General features: G+C 40.5%; 1 protein-coding gene across 3 annotated transcripts; it reads right to left on the reverse strand.

The window, feature by feature from the left end:
* Positions 1 to 1191: 1191 nt before the first annotated feature.
* Positions 1192 to 26638, reverse strand: HMGCR (3-hydroxy-3-methylglutaryl-CoA reductase). Of its 3 annotated transcripts, none has more exons than XM_074856973.1 (20): positions 26489 to 26638; positions 17154 to 17347; positions 16654 to 16765; positions 16013 to 16100; positions 15835 to 15919; positions 14264 to 14369; positions 12800 to 12906; positions 12263 to 12379; positions 11605 to 11756; positions 10487 to 10731; positions 10174 to 10346; positions 9496 to 9690; positions 8740 to 8898; positions 8442 to 8599; positions 7298 to 7403; positions 6159 to 6329; positions 4000 to 4140; positions 3743 to 3901; positions 3280 to 3434; positions 1192 to 3128 (listed from the first exon to the last, which is right to left on the reverse strand). In XM_074856973.1, the coding sequence occupies exons 2-20, from the start codon at positions 17316 to 17318 to the stop codon at positions 3074 to 3076; spliced, it is 2649 nt and encodes an 882-aa protein (XP_074713074.1). In that variant the 5' UTR covers positions 17319 to 17347; positions 26489 to 26638; the 3' UTR covers positions 1192 to 3073. The 3 variants fall into 3 exon arrangements, with proteins under 3 accessions (XP_074713074.1, XP_074713072.1, XP_074713073.1); XM_074856971.1 differs by lacking the exon at positions 26489 to 26638 and adding an exon at positions 25872 to 26357; XM_074856972.1 differs by lacking the exon at positions 26489 to 26638 and adding an exon at positions 24611 to 24686.
* Between the last annotated feature and the right edge of the window lie 262 nt (positions 26639 to 26900).

Genomic DNA, 26900 nt, shown 5'->3' on the forward strand with positions numbered 1-26900 from the left:
AGTTTGACTTTCCCCCCCCCCCCCCCCCCCCCAATTCTCTCCCCACTCCCACTGGGAGGAGGGAGGGGGCAGCTGTGTGGTGTATTTGGTGGCTGAGGTTAAACCACAGCAAGCAGGCTCTCAGCCACACTCTTCTCTGGAACTAGCGCGTGGGCTCAGCAGTGTGTGTGCGGAGGTGCTTGCTGGCACACCCCTGTCCTACCACCAAGGCAGCATCTGCTACAGACTGACTTCTGGTATCACAGCTACGTTGAGGATGGACACGGTGTGCATCCCTGTGCTGCATGAGCAGAAGCCACTCCTCCTGTCAGGAAGAGTAGGGAAGGCACAGTTCACCGGTAAGGTCCTATGCTGGCTGAGAGAAATCAAAGTGGACGAGAGTTCTGTAATTAGACAGCTGGAGCTGCAGAGCTTCCAACAGCTCTGAAACTTTCATGTCAGCTGGAAGGGGACTGGTATGTAGCAGGGGTAAAGTAGATGCAGGACATAGAGAAGAAAGAAAGTCATCTAGGTAAAGAAAGAAGCAAATTAGTAACCAGAGTGAAATACATTTTTACTATTTTTTCTAGGGTTTTAAATTGTATCAATTGTAATACTATAGCATTTAAGTTACAGCAGCTCTAGAAACTTCATTCCAGACAGCTGGTTTGGTTTTGCCAAGGATGCAAAACACTGCTTCGTACAAGAAACAGTCTTGCTACACAAACTCTGCAGTCATGCTGAAATGCTCTCCCGTGGTGTATGTAGAGAAACAAAGAGTGCTTCAGTTCCCTAAATGTTCTAACACATTCAAACGGTAACCTCTGCTTCTGGTGTAAAACCTGTAGTGCTGAAGAGACTGAAAAAGAATACAGACCGCATTGTATGTCTGATTATAGACTGATGGACATTACCAAGATCAAGCATGGAAGCTGGGATTACAAGTGAGGAAAAGAGGGGAAAAATAGGCCCTGGCAGAAGGTATTGCTAATGCTGCAATGAATTAGTTCTCCAACTTGGGCAAACTGCGTAATTCAGCTTTGAAGAGAACAAATGAGTACAGGCTTCTGCAAACAAGGTGAGCTGGTGTCATAGCCCCACTGTGTTTAGTACTGTACTCCAGCCATATTTTCCTTAACCCTCTTATTTTATGTTGTCTACTAAGGTGACTAGGTCATAAAGTAAGCTTAAAATACCACAATTAAGTCAATATGTTTTCCATTGTTTTACTGAAACTGAAAAAGTAGTTCTGTACCAAAATGTACACAATTTAGTAATAATACAAAACGTTAATTCTGCAAGACAGAATGTCAGTTAAATCCACCAAAATGAACACTGAACCACCATTTATTGCCAGAGCAGTGTTACTTTAAATAAGATCACTGAATGAACATAGAAGCAAAGTAGTTTCAACTTTCCTTAAATAAAATGGTAACTATTAGCAACAATACTGCAGGAAGATAAAACATTCATGATATTTACATGCTATCATAACATATCTAGCATGTAGTATGTCTTCATGCTTGCACATTAGCTTTATGAGCTCATTACAATAATATTAATGTGTTGACGTACTACAAAACAACCCATGATTTATATCAAATTTGCACAAGAGCACCTCTGCTAGTCACTCCTTTAAGAATGCTACTGCATTCCTGCAAGAAACCCAGTCCAATCCACTGATTCACCCCCCAGAAAACCTAAAAAACAAACCCCAAACCAAACTAAAAAAACCCCCATCATCAAGCATATTAACAGTTTTCCTGCTGTGATTAACTAGGCAGGGAGATGCATTCAGCAATATTCTCAAAGGTGAATCAAACCAGAATAAACCTGGGTTTTCTGTATTACATTAAGAACACCTGAGACTGCTTCACTGGTCCAAGTACAGTATTTTAATACAAAAACTGCTTGTTGCATTAATATATCATTTCACTGAATTCCCTTAATTAGTACTTTTCATTGAAAAAGGATAAGATTTCTTCTTAAAATAAATATTCCCCCCTCAAAAAGAAAGTTTCAAAGAAATGAAAACATAAAAAAACCCTAACAGAACAGTGTGGTTTTCTGGCTTCACTTTCCTTCAGCTTAAGCAGTGGATACACACCTACTCCTGGGGAGTGTGTGTCAAACACTTAAAAAAAATATATAATTAGGAATATACAAACACACTGTACCTTAAGAGACTTCTTTTAAAAGAAGTGTAAACATCTGTTCTTGACTCCTGTTGTTTGAATGCACTCCTATCAAAAAAAAGTTTGAGAAACTGCGTTTGCTTAAATACCTGACATGTAACTGTTTTTGGAGTTACCAGTTTCAAAATCTACTTTTTCTACCCAAACAAAATAACAAAACAGTTGAAGACACTTTTTTCCCCTACTTCAGTACAGATTATATTTAACAGTTCAGAACTTTACGGGTCACAGGTTTTCCATAAAGGAATAACCTAAATTGTGGAGTTAAGTCACTGAATGCTGCTTAGCTGAAGCAGCAGCAAACTAAGTACTGTACATAAACAGAGGTTTATATAAAGCTAATATGATTCAGTAGAATTGTTTTATAGCCTAAGACCTAAGTTTTACAGGTGAACAAAATGAAAATTAGGAGTTCATGGGAAGTGATTAGGCTTGCCATCACTTTAAAAACCATGCTCGTCTAACCAGAAAATAAACACGGCAAGGACCAGTGCATTCAAGCCAAGTTTAGACCAACTTTTTTTTTTTTTTTTAAAAAATGTACCAAGTACATTACATCACTTTTCAGCTTGGCAGTTACCAGGAGCTTACCAGTCAAAATAATCTCAACCTGTAAAAACATGACCGACCCTTTCAAAAATGATGTGTAAGAGTAAGAATTCTGAAGCCATGTTCCAGACATCTGACAGGACTTCTTTCACGAAATCATCTTTAGCCACTGAAGATGGTCGAAGGCATAAATAGTCTCACAGAAGTCCGTTGATCTCTCAGTTTATCTTACACAGACATCACTGAGTTGAAGGTGATTTTCATTCTAAACTTCACAGATTTTGGTTTTTTCCCCCTGTGCACCTGGTCAGTTGCTAGAACAATTCTTAATTTCAAAGCCATTTTAGTATTCAAGCTGCTTTCTTAGTGCAGGTTCCTTGAAGGTCTTGTAGATTTATTTTTGACCTAGTAAAAACAGTAAGATAACTACATTAGACAGTCATAATGTTATACTGTTGTTATATGTTGCAATTATTCGTGTAATTATTATTGAATCTTATGTACTTGAAAGAAGGGCAGAACAGCAGAGGAAGACAAGAATTTTTCCATTTCTTACCTGTTGTGAATCATGTGGCTTCTGACTAGGTGCCCAGCTGCAAGAGCTGCCATTAGTGATAATTCCCCTGCCATCACTGTAGCACAAACAATTTTAGCAAGCTGACGGGCGTTCTCACCAGGGTTATCTTGGCTTGCACCTTGAACCCCTAACATCTGGAGAGAAAAGTATACAGTGTTATGCTATGAAATTTAAGTAAATTTATGCTAAATTTAGTATTAAAGTAAAGCTTTCCAAACTATATCCAATCAACTAGCTTTAAGTCTCTTTAATATTAAACACCTTAAGCTTTAGAAACTAGATATATGAAAACAATTCCTTAGATAATTCTAAAATTTTCATGTCAAATTCACCAAATTTCAATAGGCCCCATTCCCACAACATTACTCAGACACCATATACACAACATGAAAGCAAGCTTTGATTAAAGAAGCTAAGTTGCTTTAAACTTTCTGCTTTATACCTGCAAACAGGCCTGCTGTGGGAGCAAGTTGGTGCCTCCGCCAACAGTTCCTATTTCTATAGAAGGCATTGTGCAGCTGATGTACAGGTCTTCATTGGTGAAACCAGTGCGCTCCATCAAAGTGATGCAATTAGAGCTGCCTACATTCTGCGCAGCATCCTTCAGATCAGGAAGGAGAAACAAAACAAAAAAGCAGAACAACTCAACTAAGAACTAATGAGCTAAAAAACCCCCAAATTGGTGCAAAACAAACCTACCTGACCACAGGCAATGTAGATAGCTGTCACAATGTTTGCTGCATGTGCATTGTAGCCACCTATGCTACCAGCCATCGCAGAACCCACCAAATTTTTGTTTATATTGACTTCAACTATATCTTCTGTAGTTGTCTTCAATACCTAGACAAAGTGATACACTTTTACTACACCATTCCTTAGGGAAGAGTCAAAATACTCTGTTTATGGTTAATAAGCCTTCACCCCTTGTTTACTTCCATACGGAATTCGACCCAATCATTGTTCTAGATACCTACTTACATTTTTGTTCAAAAGGAGCCCTGTCAAACACAGGCTACAATGTCCAAGAAAGAATGGGAGAGTCAGTGTGAAGGGTTTGGACTTGCACAGGCCTTTTAAGAAAAGCTCACCAGCTACCTTCTCCATTTCAAATTCTCATTTAGCTTCAGAATGAAACAAACAAAATCAACCTGGCAGAAATATCCCATTAATTCACCTTGACATGATAGCAACACTCCTCCCAAGTTGTGCCAGACACTAAACCCTCCCCAGTTTTGCTCTACACATAAGAATACAGAGATAAACTGAAGAGTTCAGACACAAACTGCTGTGCTACATCGGCAAATAAACATTGTGCACGGTAATATCAAATTAAGTGGCATATTTATACTATACTGACTGTATTTTGAAACCTTCAGGTAAGAGATTTGCATTGAATTTAGTATAAAAATGGTCAAAGAGAACAAAAAAAGTGCTGTGAGCAAAATTTAAGATATTCCAGTGTAGCAGGAATAGCAACTGATGACAGAGATCTGCGCAAAGTCTACAACACTGAAAAAAATACAAAGTTTATACATTTGAGTTCTATGTAAGTGAATGTAGTGATGTACATGGCTGGGGGTTGGGGAAAAACATCCCAAATTTACCTAAAACCTATCCATGCCCATTACCAAAGGATTGGCTCCCCATTACTACTCTGGAATGAAATCTTGGCGTTATAATAGATATTGCCACTGAATCAGCTATAAAAAATGCCAACAACTTGAAAATTAGGGAACTAGTAGGAAGCAAACCCAAAACACATAAATTATGTTAATGCATAAATCCAGCCTGCACACACACTTTGAATACTGTGTCCAACTGTGTACCCAGAATTTGAGAAATTTTAGAACTGAATAAGATCTAGAGATAAGGATGTTCAAAGACATGCCAGAATAGTCTTTTTACTCACTCCTCATAGAGAAACTAGCACTTTACAGTCTGAAAATGAGAATAGCTGGAAAGGTGGAAGGGCTGTGTTACAGCTTTAAAATCCTGAGCAGTAGAGTGAAGATAAGAGTCTTAAGTATCTCTTCCAGTACCAAACTAGGGCATCATCAAATGGAATCAACAAGAAGGAGGTAGTTCTCACACAAGGTGTAGCAGCATTGTGCAATTCCATCTGCAATACTAGTGCTAAAAGTTTACATAGTTTCACAAAAGGAACTGGACAAATTACTGGGGGAAAACAAACAAATCCATCAAATACAAAAGCACCAATTCAGAAAGTCTTGAACAAGTTGATGGAAGACTATGCTAAGTATGGTGTAGTAAATTTCTCTCTGGATATTGTCTCTCATGGCCAGTGGTGGCGACCAGGTAACAGGCAATGGATTTGGTCTGATGCACACAGCCAGTCTTCTGAGCTCAGGTGGAGAAGAATCTAAGACGGCTCTTATGATGCAGGACGAGTTTGCCAGCGGCTAGCAATGGCACTGCTTATAAAGGTTACCCTTCCTCCTGCAAGATGCTAAGGCAGCTTTGGAATTAAGTGAAGCACCTGATTATCTGTTTTTATTGTAGTGAAACGATCAGAATGACTGGGTTTAATGACAGGCAAAACCCCACGTGTAAAAATCTGTCCAACTGTGGCATAATTTTTCAGAAATAAGAAGTGAAAAACCTAATGCCTTCAGCTAGATATGCATCATTAAATATACACACATTATGTCAGAAGAGACAATGAAAGCAAAAAATATCTACTGTCTCAGGAAAAATGGCTTATCCTACAGTAACTGAAAATACATGTAGGTGTTATCCTTACCTGGAAAACAACTTACAGTTAATATTTATGATGTAAGATAGGTATCGGTTTTGTAAAATATACGCATTTTTATAAATAAGCAAAAGAAAGCACTTACTTCTCTAACAACTTTGGCTGGAATGACTGCTTCGCAGACAACAGACTTCCCTCTTCCTTCTATCCAGTTTATAGCAGCAGGTTTTTTGTCTGTACAATAGTTACCACTAATAGCTATAACTTGCAGATCAGGAAACTCCTCATTCAACCTTGCCAGTGCTTTTTCAGTACCCTGTTAGAAGAGAAACAGATAAAAGGCTAGTATATCATTATGGCTGCAAAACAAGCTACTCAAGGACAGTGGAACAGCAAGATGAGGTTAAGTCTAATCAGATCAACAGTTACAGCTGAGGAAAACAATTTCAGGAAGGAACCTGAAACAGCAAAAGAACCCCACCCCAATTATCACTACCTTTTTTCAAACAATTTTGGGAATTATATGGGGAATAATTGGTTCTTCCCAATATGTATGGACTCTCTGGATACATTCTAGGTGAATGGGCATATGCTTACCATACTGAAGATACTACATGAATCAAGTCAAATACTACAGGCATGAAATGAATTCATTTTGGATGTAGTGGAAAGAGCTTCTCTACACCAGAAAATCAGACAAAAGGTCTGGTACATTTAGTACCTGTCTATGACCAAACCCATTTATGTAATGGTTCTGACTGACTTGAATTTTATATTCAATAGGCAATCAGTATTAATCTCAAACAGCACAAGGAATCCCCCCATCTATGGGTCATGGCTCAGGTTCTTCCACATTTGCATAAAAACACAAGCAAACCACCAAAACTAGAGAACACCCCTCTGCTCGCATTCACCAGATTCCTAATCCTTTATTTACAAGGAAGTGATAAACACAGTAACAGATTAATTACTATTGGATAAAATCTTTGGCCCATAGCAACAGGGCAACCAGCTTAACTTCCGTATTATCAGGAATACTTTCTTTAAATATTTTTTTAAAAAATTAAAATACAAAGTTACTTTTTTCTTTCATCGTTCTCATCCTATTCTTGTTTACACTTGACAAGGTCAAATATTTTTATTATTTTATAGCACTGCAAACAGGGCTATGTCTTATCTTTCTGTCTTCACACGCCAGGTAGTCACACATTGGTAGGCTATAATTGATTTACTTTTGAAACAAATACACATTTATTAAAAAGACTCCAGGGAACTGGTCCTTACTTTTGAAATCATATTCATTCCCATTGCATCCCCTGTTCCAGACTGAAAACGGATATAAAGGTTACGACCAGCCAAACTGATGAGAAGTTTTTGTAGGCGGGCAAACCTGCAAGAAAATTTAACTGTTATTTACAATCCTCAAGGGAAAAGATTAAACTAGTTTTAAGTGGTAAAATGACAATACATCATTGCAGATAGCGCTGTTAACTACGCTGTGTTCCTCCTCCCTCAGTGCAGAAAAAACCTTCAGTTACCATGCACATAGTTTTCTCGAGTAAATACTTTTACAATGTTCACTGCCTTTTTATGTTTTCTATGCCTGGACTTCATGAAATAAAATATCCTGAATTGCTAGCAGAAATTTAATTCATTTCTATTCCTTAAAACATCTGACTACCAGGTATAAACTAAAAATGGAAATTCTTATGTCAGTTTTACAGCAAGGCAAAACCCATGCTATCTCCAACAACACTGCAAGCTCCACAAGTCAAACAAAAAACATGAAATACTGCATTTAAACAGCAGCGCAAGTTGATTCTGCCCGAAATACATATATGTCCTTGGCTGACTCTTGTAAGATTCGTAAGAAACAAAACTGAAAAGGAAATCTCTCTCTGAATCTCCCTAAAGAAAGCAAGTAATCGTAAGTCTTTAAAAAACCCTCCAGGCCTTGAAATAGACTTATTCTTAATAGTGTTTTACATTTTTTAGCATTTCAGTTCTACCATTAGTTTATCCTGTATTCTCTGGAACTTCACAAATTAATTATTAACATTAGTAATATAACCTGAAAGGCTAGATTCCAAACTCTGTATTACTTTTTCCATAGTGACTACTAAAATCCAAATAAGCTTTTATGTTTAGTTTTAAATGCGCAGACAAAATAAATAATGTATTAAGTATTACACAATGCAAATGTATTTTTTGCTAAGATACAGTCGTTTACCACTTATCATCAGAAAATGTTTATTACTAGCCTTGGTGACTTTTGTTCTCTTAGATTCACGCTACATGGGATAGCGAAAATGAATATATGTTATTTCCTGTATTGTGGTATACAAAGAAACCCCACCAATTAGGAGCTTTCTACCATCCACAGAAGTCTTAGGTCAGGAAATAAGGCTGGAATAGCCACTGTACTAACCTACTTGTGCTGTCAAAAGCTTCCTTCATTATTTTAAAGCCTTCAGGGCTTTCAAGCCAAACTTTCACTTCTGCAGCCTGGCAAGCTGTGGGCAGCCTTACAACAGGTCCTCGAGTCATCCCATCTGCCAGAATGCGGCTACTTGCACCTCCACCAAGCTAAAAATCAAAGCACAAGGGAAACAGAGTAAGATTATTGAAAGTGAATTAGTTTTTAGGAAGTCAAAAATATGCCCTATTTCACCGCAAATATTTTTTATAATAAAGAAAGTTTTTCAAGCTAATCGGCCAATACTTACACATATTGCTCTACATCCTCTGTTTGTGCTTGCTACAAGACATCCTTCTGTTGTTGCCATTGGCACCTGAAACTCTTTGTTATCCAAAAACAGTGGTCCTGCTACACCCACTGGAATAGGCATATATCCAATCACATTTTCACAGCAAGCTCCCATAACCTTACAAAAATAATACAAAAAGTTATCATTAAGGTTACATTACAGTGGTAGAGTACTGCATGTTACAAACTATGCCTGTGACTACAACAATGTGTCTTAGGAAAAAACCCACAACCCTACCCATAAAGCAACCAATTCCCACCTCAAAAAGTTAACAGCTACAGCTATCAACAGCTAATACTGTTCAAGTCTAGTATTTGGCAGATGTATTGAATCTTATTAAGTCTTAAATACTAGTAATAAAAACCTAATACTGAATTTTAAATAAACTTCGACTTTAACTTCAGCTCAAGGTAACTTTATCATTCAGCTGAACTCAGGCTCAGTATTAGCAGAATTCTGTATTTCTGAGGTAAGGCAACTGCATACTTTGTAGGATGTATTTTTGGGGTAAGCTACAAAACTTACCCACCTCCTTAGGTTTAAAGACATCAAGAGCAACAAAAGGTAGCACCTTATGTTTGCCTTTTTTTTTTCCCCTTGTACATCAGTTTTGACCAAGCTCTTTGTTAATTCATACACGTCACTTCAAGCATGTATTCCATGTATTGGGAAAATGGTTTTACAGTGAGTTTTGCTTGTCTGCCTTTTACTTACCAAAGAATAATTATAATTCCTATAAGGAAGATATTGCAAAGACGAGGGTTCAGGGAGTTTCTTAGATAACATCTGTCTGCGAATGGACACACCTCGCTCCTGAGTTTCCATCAGGGTTTCCAGTTTGTATGCAGGAATATGCTTAGCATTAACTAAGCTGATAACCTCAGCATCAGTAAGGCATTTTGCTCCTTTCTGGAAATGTAAAGGGTGGGAGAAAAAGTACATATTCTCTTGGTGAAAACCCTTTTAAGCGTTTCCAGACAAAAAAGGGTAACTACTTTACTTTGACGTTGTCAGAGTACATCTAAAGGAACCAACTGTCAATGTCAGGTTTTACAGCAGGCCAGGATATGATCAAAAACTTTTTACTCAGAAACGCACTTACACGTGAACATGATGAAGCTTCAATGACTTCATGTGTTATGAATGATGAAACTGCTTCCCCTTCCCCCCTCCCCCTCCCCTCCACCCTGACTGACTGGAGGAGAAGTGACTTATGAAAGGGTTTTGTTTTAGTCGTGACCCCCCCACCCAAGTTATTAAAGCTATGTAATTTTCTGAAGAATTACATTACAATCAACAGGATCATTTAAAAGCTGGAAAATGAACTGTAAGAATTCTTAAATCAGATGTTGCAGTAGAGGTTAAAAAAAAAAACAAGTTATTTTTCCATACCTCTGCATTTCCAAGTATACGAACACATTCCTCAATGGAACGTGGTTCTTTAGGTAACTCGATTTCTTCCTCTTTTCCATTAAGAAATGAAGAAGCTTCCACAGGGTTGCAGCTGCCAACTACAAATGTAGCCTTGGTTGATGACTCTGCTAATACAGGTTTTATGACTTCGGCTGCATAAAGACAATGAAAATGAACTTTTGTTTTACAAAATTCTGAAGTTTTGATTTCAAATACAACATGCTAACACAGATTTCACTATATGTTCCAAATATTCAGGAATTAGTTCAGACTTTAAAATGCTAAAAATTACCATTTCCATCTTTGGGAACTAAAGCTTCTTCTACTGTGTTAGATTTCTGATTGTTTTTCATAAGTCCAGATTGCTTTCTGCAACAATTCTCAGGGACCTTTTTCTGGACCATCACTGGAGACGTTATGGGATTCTTCAGTGAGAGTGTGGATTCAGTCTCTGCTTGCTCAAAGAAAATATATTTGACAGCAAGGAGAAGGGCTAATCCAAGAGTGATTACTTGTTCAATATCCATACTGGCCATTCTAAAAGAGACAAATCAAAAAGTAAATATATGGTATATATAATCTGTTGCTTATAACAGCATTCTGACATCCCTTTGCTTTAGAAAGGGTAATAGTTTCATCATAATTCATACAGTTACAGAAATTCCTTTCAAAAGACATTTTCTACCAGGACACTCAAGTATGCTAAGTTAAGGTAGAGAAATCATTCTTTATATTATTAACAACGTAAGAATTTTCAGATGTCATTAAATGTTTACTACATCTTAGCTAAAAAGCAGTCCCAGTAAGAGAAATTACTGTAAAATAGTCACTAACAGCTACATCAAATTGATTTAACACCTATCTCCCAACAATAAAGTAGAAAGTTTCAGTTATCATCTTCTGTCAATAATGACTACTATGACACATGCTGAGATGCTAAGAGTGGGGAAAAAAACCCTAAAACAGACAGTTCTGAGTTTTCAGAAGTAATATGGAACCACAGGTGCTGCTAACTTCAGCTGAGCTGAAGGAAAAGCAATAGTGACATGGCTTTTGTGCTTTTTGCACTTGTGTGTGAATGGTCAGAAGCTCTGCATAATAATTACTCTAGTGCAGTCAGAAAATTTGTTTTTCAGTGTGCTCTGAAAGGTGTCAGTGCTAATGGAAAAAGGCAGTGTTTTAATGCATGCAGGACAGCTGGCTCCTGAACACTCTTTGATTACTTCAAGGAGATTGGACAAATGGCATAATATTGAAGTAATTCTTTTGAAACATCATCTCTGTTTCCAAGAAATCCTACACTGGTCAGACCTGCAAGTTTACAAGTGTTGTACCCTAGGACCATAGCTTGGCAGCACTGAAAAATACACCCTAATGAATGAAACGCTTCTCTTCTGTGAAGTCACCTACCGAGAAAGGTAGAACTGCCATAAGGAAACATTAGGTTCAATTCTCTTTGGCGCATTCTCATCTAATCCCACTGAATTTTCTACAGTACTGTTTTGAGCAGCTGGTTCTGCTATCCAACGACTGTGGGCATGAACAAGAACCAAACCCAGCGACTGTATTAAAAACACAAAACAACATAACAAATATTAATTTTTCAACAGTAACTAGGTATCTAACCTACTAAGATTAAACATTTTCTTTTATTGTTTGTTTGGGTTTTTCGGGTTCTTTTGTTTCCCACACCTCAAAAGTCTGAAGCTAAAGGCTGATTTTCCACACCTCTCATCAACACCTTTTCTGGCCTATTGTAACACTCATAGCTTTGAACTTGTCCCACCACATCCTTCCTCTTGCTCAAGTAATAAGCAAAGGAAGCTGAGGATACTGTAGGGGTATGAGGGAAGGAATTAGTACACATGAAAAAGCCTTGTGTGTTTAGCACAGAAATGGCATACGCAGGAAGGCTTTAGGTGTAGATACAGGGGTTGTTATTAAAAATTACCATGGTAAACTAGACTAGTGGGATGCTGAGTACAAGTCTATAGAAAACAAAAGCTTGATACATTGCACCAGGACACCTTACTAATTGCATAACCACAGGTGAAAAAGAGCCACAAACCATAATCATTTTGACCCTCTGTGTTACAGGATTTGGTTTATTTTCTTCTTCTTCCAGAACACGAGCAAAATGGCTAAGCTGCCATATAGGGCGCCCTTCACGACTCTCTCTTGAAAGCTGCAAAAGTAACAAAATTTTAAAATAGGCCCTATTTAGTACATATTAGAAGAACCAACAAGTGAGCTTCCACACTATATTTTTATTTGATGATTAAGAAATTACCACCAAAACAGTTAGCCTACAGTCTACTGTTTAGCCTACATTAGACTTTAAATAGTGGAAAACCTTGGACAGCCAATAATCTACAATATAATTACTCTGCTTTAGATCAGAACTCATTAACTGTAACTCATTTACAGTGGCATTAACAAGTTACTGTTATCAGCTGAGCCACTATAAATCTTATTGCACATTCCCTTTGTTCACTTTGAAAGGAAGACAAACATGCTGACCTATAACTCCATGCAGAAATGTACAGCCTACAAGAAGCACAGGGTCTAAATAAAAAGCTTGATGTTGTCTTGAAGTTAGTCTTACCTCTAATACCAAGGACACACAAGCTGGAAAGAAGGTCATGAAGACAAAGTAGTTGGCAAGAACAGACATACAGCCAAAGCAGCACATAATTTCAAGTTGTCGTACACCTACACAAAAAAAGAAGAAAACTTCTACATTTGAATATGCAATGCGCTTGCTATATACTTGAAAAAGTGCTGCAGAAGTAAGAAAAAAAAACATTAAACTGACACAGCAGATTATAGAAGCAACTGTCTAGATTAATGAAAAACAAGCATGTTAAGCCCTAGTCGTTGTGTGTTAGCTTATTCTGAGCACAATATGTACTTATGGTATGGTATTTACAAAAAACTTTTAAAATGTAATTCTAAATAAATACAAATAATCACAGTTCACCAATATTTTAAAGCTTCACACTGAAAGCCTGAAATTCTTCACATATCTAAGCAAAGAAATAACCGACCTTATGTACTAAAATCCCTTCTGAAAGATGGCCAATTAAGTGTTCAGGCAATAAGAAACAGTATATACCCCACCTACTCTTTCACAAGCCTGGTATCCAGGAGAAGTCAATCAGTCGTGTTGCACATGCATTACAGAACTGCCTTAGTAAAGATGAAACCGCTAACAGTACAAATCTTTAAAAAAAAATATAAAATCAACTCTATGCTACATCAAAATGAGGGTTTTCTTCCTAGAATAGGAAAACAGCCTACTAATACACAATATCCTGAAAAGGTCCAAAAAATTTGAAAAGCAAATGCTTTTGGAAGATGCCTTTAAGGTCTGTAAGATATTTAAAAAAAAAAAACACAAAAAACAACAGACAAAACCAAACATGCAAACAAAACCCCACTTTAGTCCTAACTATGGAACTTTGATTATTTTACAAATAAATTAGTTATTTACATGTGAAAATCCTTTGCTTATTACATTTAACTGTTCTCTTTTCAAGGAAAGACAACTGCTCCTGCACACAGAACTGATGAAGATCAAAAGATGAGGTCAGTAAAAACCAGTAAAAGATATTGAACTAGAGTAACTTTTGTTGACTGAAGTTATTTTCAGAAATACTCATTTTTTGCCAGAATATGAAATAGGTATTTAGGTACTGAAAGTGAAACTAATTTTTAAGAATACCCAATAGAAAGTTTTAGCAGCTACTTTAAGAGGTTAACAGGAATGATGGGAATGATAGGAGGTCTTAATTTTATAAAAGCATCTGCACAGAAGTCCATTTCTACTGCACAATGCTCAAGGAAAGCTCTTATCTGCATTTCAAACTTCTCTTCAACATATACATATTATTCGTATCTGCAGGAAACTAGTAATACGGCTAATTAGGATGGTAAATAAATAGCTAAACAGATTAAGTCACTCCACTCTCATGGATAACACTTATTATTTGAAAGTCTCAATATCCCAACATCCTTCAAATAGTCTGTTTTAACCGGAAAGATTTAGACCCTAGACTGTATTACTCACCTGACATAGTACCAACACCGATCACAAGACACTCTACAAGTGCATCCAGTGTAAATGTAGGGCCTAAAATTGCCATTCCACGTGAAATATTTTCTCTTACTTCATCCTAAAAGGAAAAAGTTCTGTACATTAACATAAAGACAAAAATCAAATTAAGGGAGTACACATGATTAGTACATTGAGTAGTACGGTGACAAGGCCTTATAAAACATACATTGAAAATTAACAATTATGAGATAATACATGCTTTAATTGCTCTATTTACCATAAGTTACTGTACTTTGACAGTCTTTATTTACACAAGATTATTTAATTTCAATTAATTTCTCTACCTTTGGCTCACCAGTTTTCTAAGCTCCTACAACACTGATGGGCACAGAATTAAAGTAACCTCAGAAGAACAGGACTTCTACACTTTGAGGCATAAAATGGAAGCCACTTATGTCATGGCATTTAAAAAATTCTTGCAACCACATATCTGTACCCTAACTTTCATTATTTTTTTATTTTATTATTTAACTCTCTAGATTCAGCTGACAGAAAAGATGACATAGAAGACACTAAAACCTTCCCCTGGGGGGAAAGGGATTTTCTCCAGAAGCCTGGCATGGCAAACTCTAGAGGGTCTGTTGTTGTTTTGGTGGTGGTGGTGGTGGCTTGGGGGGAGGGGGAAAGAGGCTGAAAACCTACTTGTAAAATACTTTCTTGAAAATGAATAAAAAATTCTGTACTCACAATCATTATAAAATAATATGAAGCACACTATAATAATATTGGATATATAATGTGCAATATACTCTCATTTACAATATGTTAAAATAGACAATATTTTTGTCACAATTAGTATGCTCAGTTACCATGTAGAGTATTTTGTGGGTACAAATTAATTTCACTAAATATACTTTTATTTCAGAACTTAGAATATTAGGAAAAAAACATTACAATGATAAGCAAGATGTCCTGTCAATCTTTCCTGTTGTGCTGTGTTAATTGCATTAAGAGCATGAACATTTCTGTCTACGCATATGCTGTGTTTGTTCTGCTAAGGTTTTGTCTAGAAATATGCTTTTTCCAGTATCAGCATTGTAACATTACATGTTTCTTTATATACTGCTTCTGAGCCATAGAAATTAACTTTTTTCTATCAATAACTCTTCTCTAAAAGACTTCGGTCTAGGAACTCTAGCCTCCTTAATAAAACTATAAGCATTGCTTGTTTAAAGTTCTGAACTTCTAAAGTACTCGTACATACAATTAACTTGGCACACTAATTTTATGGTGTCACTATTCACTTGAACATTGACCTGGATTGAGGACAAGAGAACACAGAATCCGGATAAAATCTAATCCTTTTTGTATATCACCAATATGGTATTCACCTCTACGTCTCTCCACCTGGATTATTCGTAGAATCATAAAATGGTTTTGCTTGGAAGGGCCTTGAAGATCATCTAGTTCAAACTCCCTGCCATGTGATAATGCTCATCTTTGAACATTAAATTCAAAAGCTCCATTGCAAAAAAACCAAAAAACAAAAAACCCATACAAACAAAAAAATAACCCCCCCTGACCTGTGAGTTGGAACTGAGCGCAAATTTGGCTAATGCACTTGCTCTTGACAGATCAATCAGAAGCAGGAAGAATGGTAAAGCTTCACTGAAAAAAAAGAGGCATATGTTAAAATTCAAGGTTTATTTTACAGGAAAAAAAATTCAAGCAAGAAATCCAGAATAATAATTCATTACTTACTTTAAACCTGTCAGTTCCTTATCCAAGAAGTGAATCACAACTGTACTAAAAACAAAACTTGAGAAGATTGTGAAGAGGCCAGCAATACCTTTAAAAAAAAAAAAAAAAGTGAATTGAAAATTTTTGGGTTTTATATATGTACTGAGGAAAAAATAAAGGAAAAAAAGAAAAACTATACCTTTAGATCAATCCTGAAGCAAACAAATACAATTATCATCTCTCAGAGTGCATTAACAGCAGTTGAGATACAAACTGAAGTAGATGCTATTTTCATACATATATTTAAATCTAAAATTTGTACTGCATTCAAAGTAATTCTATAAGAAATAAAAGCCATAAATCTTCTCATTCATTATCAGCAAAAATGAAAACTGGCTTAAACAGCTCTATATTTTTAAGTGTTTCACATAATGAACAACTATTTCAAGAATTACACTTCCGATGTTTATAACATCCTACACAATCTCTCTCTTTAAGAAAGACTGCACTTTGATCTATGCAGAACACTTATTCTGCTATCTGGCAAATAATTAAAATAACCCTCTTATGTACATAAGTGTTAAATTCTAATATTTATTACCAATTTATATTAAAAAAACTATTAAAATGCATACAGCAAATACAAAAATCAGATACAGTACCTAAAATGTATTTTGACCCAAGCTGCCTTAGGTTCTGAAACTGGAAATATATATAAAGGATTGCTATACAGCGCGTGATTGTCAGGATGATGATGTCACTGCTCAGAACATCCTGTTTGAAATACAAAATGATTTAGTTAGCTTTTACACTAAGTAGTAACTTGTTGTTAAGTTTCAGTAATAAAAAAACCCATTGTGAAGCTGTACTAAAGATGGCATTTAAGAATAAAATAAGTATCACTGCTAGTCAGTCTTAAAAAATTAAAATATTGCAAACAATATTAATATAAAACATAATATAAAGTCCTTGGTCACTAGATACTGTGCAACTGAAAGCTAGATTTAATGAAAACCTTCTGTAGCACCTCATTGCTTGCACACAATGGGAAAAGAAGGCAATAAAGAAGTTTCTGCATAGATACTTTCCTCCTAAAACATCACAACCTGATCTTATTCTTCTGATTAACACTACGTACTGTAACATGAATTTAAATCCTTACTTCTTCAAGTTTGGGGCACTCATAATTCCAACCACAGATCTTATCGTTCCCAGTGAACATCTTCATGGACATCATACAGATGGTGAGAGTCACTGTTCCCACAATGACTTCCCATGGATGAGAGGCTACAAAAAGGCCATGCATTCGAAAAAGTCTGGACAACATTTTCAAGACTTTTTCTATAATTAGTGAACCTGCAACAAGAATATTTCAAATAAGTAAGAACAAGATTCAGGGAAAAGATAGAGCTCTATAAATTTCTGCAAGTCATCCCTTGGAAAAAAAACCCAAAACCAGTTAAGTAACAGAGGAGTAACGAAACTAATCTCACCTTTCAACCTTCAACGTAAAACACATTTCTTTCTAAACTTCTGAAATATAGTATGATCTGCTCCTGCCTTCCTAATCTTCTTTTATTTTTAATATACATCTCCCTTGTTTCTTCAAGGTTTTACTAATAAATCTCCATCACTCTCACCACATCACCTAGTATCTTCCTGTCACATAATTTTGATAACACTTTCTCCTGGTTTCGGCTGGGATATAGGTAATTTTATCTTCTTAGTAGCTAGAATAGTGCTGTGTTTTGGACTACTACAGGATTTGGTATGAGAAGCATGTTGATAATACACTGATGCTTTCAGTTGTTGCTAAGAAATCACGGATTTTTCAATTTCCCATGTCCTGCTAGTGTGCAGGTACACAAGAAGATGGAAGGGAGCAGAGTCAGAGCACTGGACCCAAACTGGCCAGTAGAATATTCTGTATCCTAGAACGTCATGCTCAGTATACAGGTAAGAGTTGACTGGGAAGCTTGCTCTCTCGCTTCTAGGACTGCAGTTTCAGGTTCTTCTATTCTCTGGGGGTCACTGGCCAGGAAGGGGCTGGGCATCGGTGAGTGGGTGGTGAGCAATCGTATTGTGCATTAATCATTTGTATTTTCTATTATTACTATTATTATTGTCATTATTATTATAATTTTATTTCAATTATTAAACTGGTTTTATCTCAAGCTATGAGTCTCCTTACCCCTCCAATTCTCTCCCCCAGCCCCCGGGCAGGGGAGGGTGAGCGACCGCTGTGTGGTGCTTGGCTGCCGGCCAGGTTTAAACCATGACAGTCCTTTCTGGCACCCAACGTGGGGCACGAAGGGTTGAGATAATGTCAGATCTGACCAGACCATGTTACAACAAATTGGTTATAAGCATTCATTATATTGGCTTAACAGTTGCTTGAAGATCATCCAGTCCAACCGATAACCTAGCACTGACAGATCCCAACTCCACCATATCCCTCAGCGCTATGTCAACGCAACTCTTGAACACCTCCAGGGATGGGGACGCCACCACCTCCCTGGGCAGCCCATTCCGACGCCAAACAACCCCTTCTGGAAAGAAATGCTTCCTCATATCCAGTCTAAACCTTCCCTGGTGCAACTTGAGGCCATTCCCTCTTGTCCTGTTGCTTGTTACTTGGCTAAAGAGGCTCATCCCCAGCTCTCTGCAAGAGAGTCCCCATGCTGCTGCTTATCACCCGTGGGAGGTGGATTAAGATTTTTGCTTTGCTGTACTATGTAACTCTGATTTATGGCACAATAAGGTTATCAGTCATGGGACTAGTCCGGTATTGGTACTCAGCACTGTCGTCACCTCTGTGCTTCGGGGACCATCTAGCGGAAAGGGTTAACAGTTACACCCTTTGCTCTTCTCCTCCAGAGCCAGTCCATGGGGGAGACACCTTCCTTCACCCTCCCCTTTTCCTCCAGGCTAATTACAATAGCGTTTGAGAATTTCAAACATTTTCAATATCCTTGGACTGCTGAAACTAACATGGTCTTATTGCTAGGAGCCAGATGTCCCTGAACGTGGTTCAGGTTTTGTTCAGGGTTAAGTAACTATATAAGAGTATCAGCCAGAGACCTACCCCAGGCGGGAGAGCTATGAGCGGCAGGTTGTATGGGATAGCATGGGCAAGTACCTAGGTCAGTGGGCACCTACGATGGTTTGGAATTTTACCCTTGAACAAGTGCGGACAACTAGTAGAACATTTGGAAGAAGTACGCCGTCACGCTGGCAATTCCAGAGAGACACAAACCACTGCAGCGTGTGCTGGGGCCTGGCCCATGCCTGCTGAGCCCTGTTCAACACTATTCAGTACCCTCCAGGGGAAGAGAAGGCCTCTGGATCTGACAATAAAGTGACGGGCACTGCAGCCCCTCCAGCCCCAGCAACAAGCACTGCAGCTACTCCAACAACAACTGCAACAGACGCTGCAGCTGAATCAGAGAACCAACCCCTGACGGTATCAGTTGCTCCTATTCAGAACAAATAGAAAAAAGACGACCATTGTGCTTTCTAAGAGATGACTATGAACCAGGGCCATCACAAGAACAGGAGGAAGAGGCAGAACCAGAGGTAATCACCTGTCGTGGTTTGAGCCCAGAGGGAACTGAGCACCATGCAGCTGCTCAGTCACCCCTTTCCCCTCAGGAACGGGAAGGAGAAAATAAAGCAAGAGGCTCGGGAATCGAGCTAAGGACAGGGAGGGGTGGCTCACCCATTATGGTCACGGGCAAAAGACAGACTCAGGGAAGAAAAAGAACATCACTTTAACTCAAACGCTAACACCACCACCACTTAACAGACAGAGTGGGACTGTGAGATGCGTTACCACATCTTAAAAACACCTCCCAGGTTCCCCTTCTTACATAGGTTATCACAGAGGTGCAGCCACCACCACTAATAGGCTCGACCTTGGCCAGAGGCGGGTCTGACTTGGAGCCGGGGCTGGTGGGGGAGCATTGAGAAGCTTCCCACAGGGAGCCACCACTGCAGCCCCCTCCCCCACTACCAAAAACCCCACCACACAAACCCAGTACATCACCCAGTCCCTACCCTTGACTGAGCTGCAAGACCTGCAAAAGCATTTCAGCCATCGTCCAGGCGAGCACATGTAACACCTGGCTGCTCCTATGCTGGGATCACGGAGGCAGTAGCTTGGAATTAAGAGGGTAGGGAGGCCAGGCAGCTGGGATCCTTTTCTAGGGAAGGGGGGGGCATCAACAAAGCAACTGGAAAAAAGACACAAACCCTCAGCCTCTGGAGGTGACTTCTGCGAGGCATGAGGGAAAGGTATCCCTTCAAAGAAGATGTTGTATGTCACCCAAGCAAGCGGACCACCATGCAGAGAGGTATCCAATACCTGAGGGAACTAGCCGTGCCGGAGGTGATCTACAATGATACGGATAACGAGCAGTTACCCGCAGATCCAGATGAAGTCCAACGCACCCAGCCCACGTGTCGGAAGTTTGTACAGAGTGCACCATCATCGCATGCCAACACATCAGCAGTAACGGACTGGAGAGACGACGAGAGACCAATGGCAGATGAATTGACTCGCCAGCTCCAGCAAGACAAAGGAAGTCTCTGTTCCTCCCTTGTCACGGCTGTGGAGAGGCTGCCAGACACACCAGCCGAGAAACTGTCCCAGGAGTTACAACAATTCAAAGAGGATATGTCCTACTCCCCACCTGCACAGACTAGGATCTCAGCTATGAGAAGTAAGCGTGTCCCTGCTCAAGACAGAGAAGACAGAAGGTACGCACCACAGGGGAAGCTGTGGTTTTGCCTGCATGACTACGGAGAAGACTTGAGAAAATGGGAGGGAAAACCTGCCTTGATCTTAGAAGAGCGCGTACGTGCGTTGCAAGAAAAAACAATCACAAACGGGGATTCTTTCCCCCTACCTAGGGGGAAAGAATAAAGGTATAAAAAGAAAGAATAAAGAATAAAAATAGTTATAAAGAGGCAGAACCCATCTGTATTCCTGGAGGGACTGGGGGATCCCAACAGCTAACTATGTTAGAAGCCAAAGTGAGTTTAACAGGGATTGAGCGGCAAAACCACCCCATCGTGACTGGCTCAGAAGCTCCATGCATCCTTGGCACAGACTACCTCAGGAGAGGGTACTTCAAGGACCCAAAGGGGTATATGTGGGCTTTCGGTATAGCTGCCTTGGAGATGGAGGAAATTAAACAGCTGTCAACCTTGCCGGGTCTCTCCCAGCACACTTAGGTTGTGGGGTTGTTGAGGGTCAAAGAACAAGCGCCAACCACTACTACAACAGCGCACCGGTGGCAATATCGCACCAGACAAGGCTCCCTGGTTCCTATCCATAAGCTGATTTGTTGACTGGAGAGCCAAGGGGTGATCTGCAGGACTCGCTCACTCTTTAACAGGCCCATATGGCCAATGGGAAGGTCTAATGGAGAGTGGAGACTAACAGTAGACTATCAGGGCCTGAATGAAGTCACGGCACCGCTAAGCGCTGCCGTGCCGGACATGCTAAAGCTTCAGTAGGTACTGGAGTCAAAGTCAGCAAAGTGGTATGCCACCACTGATATTGCTAATATGTTCTTCTCAATCCCTCTGGTGGCAGAGTGCAGGCCACAGTTTACTTTTTTTACTTGGAGGGGCACCCAGTACACCTGGGATCGACGGCTCCAGGGCTGGAAACACAGCCCCACCGTTTGCCATGGACTGATCCAGACTGCACTGGAAAAGAGTGAAGTTCCAGAACACCTGCAATACATTGATGACGTCATTGTATGAGGCGACACAGCACTGGAAATTTTTAAGAAATGGAAGAAAATAATCCAAATCCTTCTGAAAGCTGGTTTTGCCATAAAGCGGAGTAAGGTCAACAGACCTGCACCGGAGATTCAGTTTTTAGGAATAAAATGGCAAGATGGACATCATCAGCTCCCAATGGACGTGATTAATAAAATAAAAGCTGTGTCCCCCCTGACTAGCAAAAATGGCACAAGCTTTCTTTGGCATTTTGGGTTACTGGAGACGCATTTCCCACATTACAGACTGATTGTAAGCCCTCTCTATCAAGTGGCCCAGTAAAATCATTCTTTTACATGAGGCCCTGAGCAACAGCAAGTCTTTGGACAAATTAAACAGTAAACAGTTCATGCAGTAGCCCTGGGGTCAGTCCAGGCTGAACAAGATGTCAGAAATGTGCTCTACACCCCAGCCGGGGAGAATGGCCCTACCTGGAGTCTCTGGCAGAGAGCACCAGGGGAGACCTGAGGCCAACCCCTGGGGTTTTGGAGTCACAGATACCGAGGATCTGAGGCCCGCTACACTCCAGCGGAAAAGCAGATACTGGCAGCATATGAAGGGGTTCAAGCTGCTTTGGAAATGGTTGGTACTGAAGCACAGCTCCTCCTGGCACCCTGACTGCCAGTGCAGGGCTGGGTGTTCAAGGCCAGGGTCCCCTCTATACACCACACAATCGATGCCGCGTGGAGTAAAAGGGTCACACTGATCACACAGCGGGTTTGAATAGGAAACGCCAGTTGCCCAAGAATATTGGACGTAATCACAAATTGGCCAGAAGGCAAAGATTTTGGAATGGCACCGGAGGAAGACTTGACACGTGCTGAAGAGGCCTCACCATATAATAAACTACCAGATAATGAGAAGCAATGTGCCCTGTTTACTGACGGGTCCTGTCACATTGTAGGGAAACGTCAAAGGTGGATGGCTGCTGTGCGGAGCCCCTCACGACAGGTCACACAAGCTGCTGAAGGAGAAGGTGAATCGAGTTGGTTCGCAGAGGTGAAAGCCATCCAGCTGGCCTTGGACATCGCTGAGCGAGAAAGGTGGCCAGTGCTCTGTCTCTACACCGACTCACGGATGGCGGCAAATCCCCTGTGGGGGTGGTTACAGCAGTGAAAACGGAGCAACTGGCAGCGCAGAGGTGGCAAGATATTGCTGCTTGGGTAGAGAATGTAGTTATGAAAGTACGTCACATAGATGCTCAGGTACCCAAGAGTTGGGCCACTGAAGAACATCAGAACAACCAACAGGTGGATCAAGCTGCTAAGATTAAGGTGGCTTGAGTGGATCTGCACTGGCAACATAAAGGTGAGAAATTGATTGCTCGCTGGGCCCATGACTCCTCAGGCCATCAGGGAAGGGATGCAACATACAGATGGGCTCATGATTAAGGGATGGACTTAACCATGGACGCTATTGCACAGGCTATCCATGAATGTGAGACATGTGCTGCAATCAAGCAAGCCAAATGGTTAAAGCCCTTTGGTATATAAATATAATATAATAATAATATAATATAATATAATAATATAATATAAACATGGAGAGGCTTGGCAGATTGCAAAACACAGAAAATACAAATGAGTAATGCACAATGTGATTGCTCACCACCCGCCGACCAATGCCCAGGCCGTTCCCGGCTAGCCATCCCATGGAAGTGAGAATCCCGGACAGGAGTGGGAGCTTCCTGCTCCACCCTCATCCATATACTGAACATGAAGTTGTAAAACACGGAATATTCCACTGGCCAATTTTGGTTTGGTGCTCTGGCTGTGCTTCCACCCAGCTTCTTGTGTACCTGCACGCTAGCAGGACATCGTGAGTTGGAAAATCTGTGATTTCTTAGCAACAACTGAAAACATCAGCGTATTATCAACATTCTTCTCATACCAAATCCCATACTTAATCCAAAACACAGCACTATTCTAGCTACTAAGAAGAAAAATTAACTGTATCTCAGGCGAAACCAGGACACTCACACCTTTCTTTCATGTAACTAAGAACACGGATGTTCTGTACATCCTTCAGTTACAAAAACCACATTCTAGTTTATCCGTTGTGTACTGTACCTTTAGATGAGTTCATCAAGGTTTTTTACTTATGTTTATAGCACAGAAACAAAATACCATAAAATTACCTCTTAGATATATTACTACTGGGACTTGGCTATTCTCATTGCACAAAATCAACAGTTATAAAACCCTGTGATGAATTTTAACTATTATAAAGTTCAAAAGATGCTTGAATAGTAGCCTGGCTAACAATCTATAAATTTGTATTTACATGTACAAACCTAGCACTGTAAAGATTTCCAATAGAGGAATGAGGACTCTACAGACTGTCACTTCAAAGTGGATAAAAAAATCCCTTCATGTTGCCTTAAAAGTAACAATCCATCCATCAGGCTTCTGGGAAGACAATTGTTCCAGTATTTTTTCTTTCACTTGGACATGAAAAATGAAGCTGTCATTCAACGGAGAAAATAACATACAGGGCAAAATCTATCTGCTTAGTGTTCCTGAAGATACCAGCATCACCTTGGTTTCCTACCAATGTCAACCTCAATCCAATGCCAACCAACAGCACCAACATATTTATCTTTCTGCAGTGAAAGTGTGGAAGGATTTTCATGGCTCATGGAACCAAACGGGGAAAATCAGTGAGAGGACTGCCTGCCTTATGAATAAATTATTCCATTTCCTGATAGAAAGCCTTTTATTAAAAAAAAAAAAAAACAAAAAAACAAAAAACAAAAAAAACCCACAACAAACCCACTCCTTTTAAAGTCAACATTATCCTTTGTTCTTCCCTGTGCAATATACTACATACCATTTTATAAATTCGTGTTCTTGCAAAACTGTTCCAAAGTGGTATTATAGTTTTTCCTCAGCAGAATGGAAGGTATCTTTTGATTAGGAAAAGTAAAATAAGACACAGCCAATGGAATATCTTAGTGCCAACGTTTGAAACAATGCAAAAAATAGAAAAGGCATAGCAATGTCCTATGAAAATATGAATACTTCTGAATACCACTCTGTTTCAGGAAAATCAGGATTAGTACTTACTACATGACTATATAGTCCTACCAGCCCTAAAACTAGTAATACAACTCCTAAATTCTGACAGTTGGAATTATTATCTAGGCAATTAACAAACTGTCAGCAGAGCTAGAAAGATTTCAAAATCTTTCTTCAGATACTATTTTTCACATTTCTAAGCAGAACTATTAAGTGTAAAATGGCTTCACACAAATCAATTAGAGAAAAATGCATTAATTTGATTATGAAAATAATCACCCATACTATTATGAGGTTATGTTTTATAATTAACTGCTGCTGTGAACCACGGGATCCCTCACTGCTGGTCTTGGGGTTAACTGAGTGGCAGAAACTCCTAATGTAAAAGGATTCTTTAAAGCCTTCATATTTATTCAACCTGCCTGAAGTGCATGGGGTTTTTTGCTATGCAGGTGACATTTCCAGAAAATATTAAGATTTCATACACTGATTCTGCATTACTGAGTGCTGTAAAAAAAAATTCAATGCACATGATCAGCTTGTATTTCTAATTCTGTTTAAAATATTTGTATAGCTACACTGATTCATAGCTTTAAATTAGCAAGACATAACATTAAAGTTGATTATTAACATCAGTTTTTAAAATTTCAAAACGGTGGTTCAAATGGGATACTTTATAAATCCCAGCCATTTCCTGCTTGCCTTTGTTTTCAATATAAAAATTTCAGGAGACTATTAAGTAAAGCAATCCATTCTGGCAATCAAAACAGAATGCAAACAAAACCAACTACAAACCCTTCAAAAACTTTAAGCAGCGTCTAAAAAGCAAACTAGATTGGTTGTATGTAATGCTTTAGAGCATTAATGTGCCACGTAACTGTATAACCATTCACTTAAATACCGAAGGTTTGTCACACACCTCTCGCTAAGCTCACAGCAACCATCTGCAACACCATCTATTAGATCAGCACAAATTTCCCATCTCTTGCTGGCTGACTCAGCAATAGTTGCAGTATTATAAAGGAACCGAGTGGCAAAAATAGCTGAGCTAAAACAACCTGTGCAGAGCTCACCTGAAAAGCATAGGACACCACACGGAGCCTGCCAAACTCCCAGGTAGCGCCTTCCGTTTTTAAAAAGGGACACCACCCCCACGCAGGCCCATCACTGAAGCCCCTCAGACCCCGTGCGAAAGGCGGGGAGGCCCAGCACTCCAGCGGGACGTAGGCCGGGCCGCCCCGCAGCCCGCTGGAAGCCAGCACAGGGAAGGCCGAGTTCCTCCCCGCAGCCGCAGAGGCCCCGCGCGGTGCCGAACGGAGCCGACGAGCCCTGCGCAACGGCAGCGCGCCCAGGGGCGCTGGCCTGCCGCGGCCCACCCTGCGGAGCCGCGCCCTCCGACGTCAAGAAGGCACCGGGACAGCGGCCCCGACTCCCCCGCTCGCCACCCAGGGCGGCGGTTAAGACGGGCCGGGACGCGGGGCGGCCTCCGATCCCTAGGGCCTGCGATGGCGACGGTGCCCTCCCCCGCGCAGCCGTTATCCGGCCGATCTCCGAGGAGCCGCTCGGGGCCCGGCGTCGCAGCCCGTCCCCCGGCCACGGAGGACCTGCGTCGCACCGCTGGGCTGCCCGCAGCGCGCCTGACCGAAACGCAGCCCTCCCGTCCTCCCATGCTCCGCCGACCCCCGCTCACCGCCCCGGTGCCGGCGCTGCACCGCCGCACACGGACGACACCCTCCTCCTTCCCGCCGCGCTGCGGACTGAGCCGGCCGCTCCTCTCCGAGCAAGGACACGCGGGGCACGACACGCCAGCCGCCGCCATCGCCCGATCGCGCAGCCAATGGCGAGGGCCCGGCACGCCCAGCCCCCCTCGCGTCACTCGCTGCGTCGCCGGGGCAACCGCCCGGCGAACGCCGCACAGCTCGAGTCTCGATCAGGAGCGGGGAACACGCCATCGCGCCATGGGCTGCCCGCCAATGGGCCAGCGCGCTCCCCTCTCCGTATTTCCTGATTGGGCGGCAGGATGCGGCTCATTTACATACACTGGTCGACCGACCGGCCCCCCGCGCCGCCAGCCTGGGCCCCCCCGCGCCGCCAGCCTGGGC

This window comes from Strix uralensis, chromosome Z (assembly GCF_047716275.1).
Source record: "Strix uralensis isolate ZFMK-TIS-50842 chromosome Z, bStrUra1, whole genome shotgun sequence".
In the NCBI taxonomy this organism is placed as follows: Eukaryota; Metazoa; Chordata; class Aves; order Strigiformes; family Strigidae; genus Strix; species Strix uralensis.

Excerpts from the sequence above, each read along its gene's own strand:
- HMGCR (XM_074856973.1), bottom strand. The coding sequence starts at position 17,318 with ATGTTGTCCAGACTTTTTCGAATGCATGGCCTTTTTGTAGCCTCTCAT. Across the intron at positions 12,907-14,263 it reads CGGTGTTGGTACTATGTCAG|GTGTACGACAACTTGAAATT; the intron begins GTGAGTAATACA and ends TTTTTTGTGTAG. Across the intron at positions 12,380-12,799 it reads GTGTGTCCTTGGTATTAGAG|CTTTCAAGAGAGAGTCGTGA; the intron begins GTAAGACTAACT and ends TTACTTTTGCAG.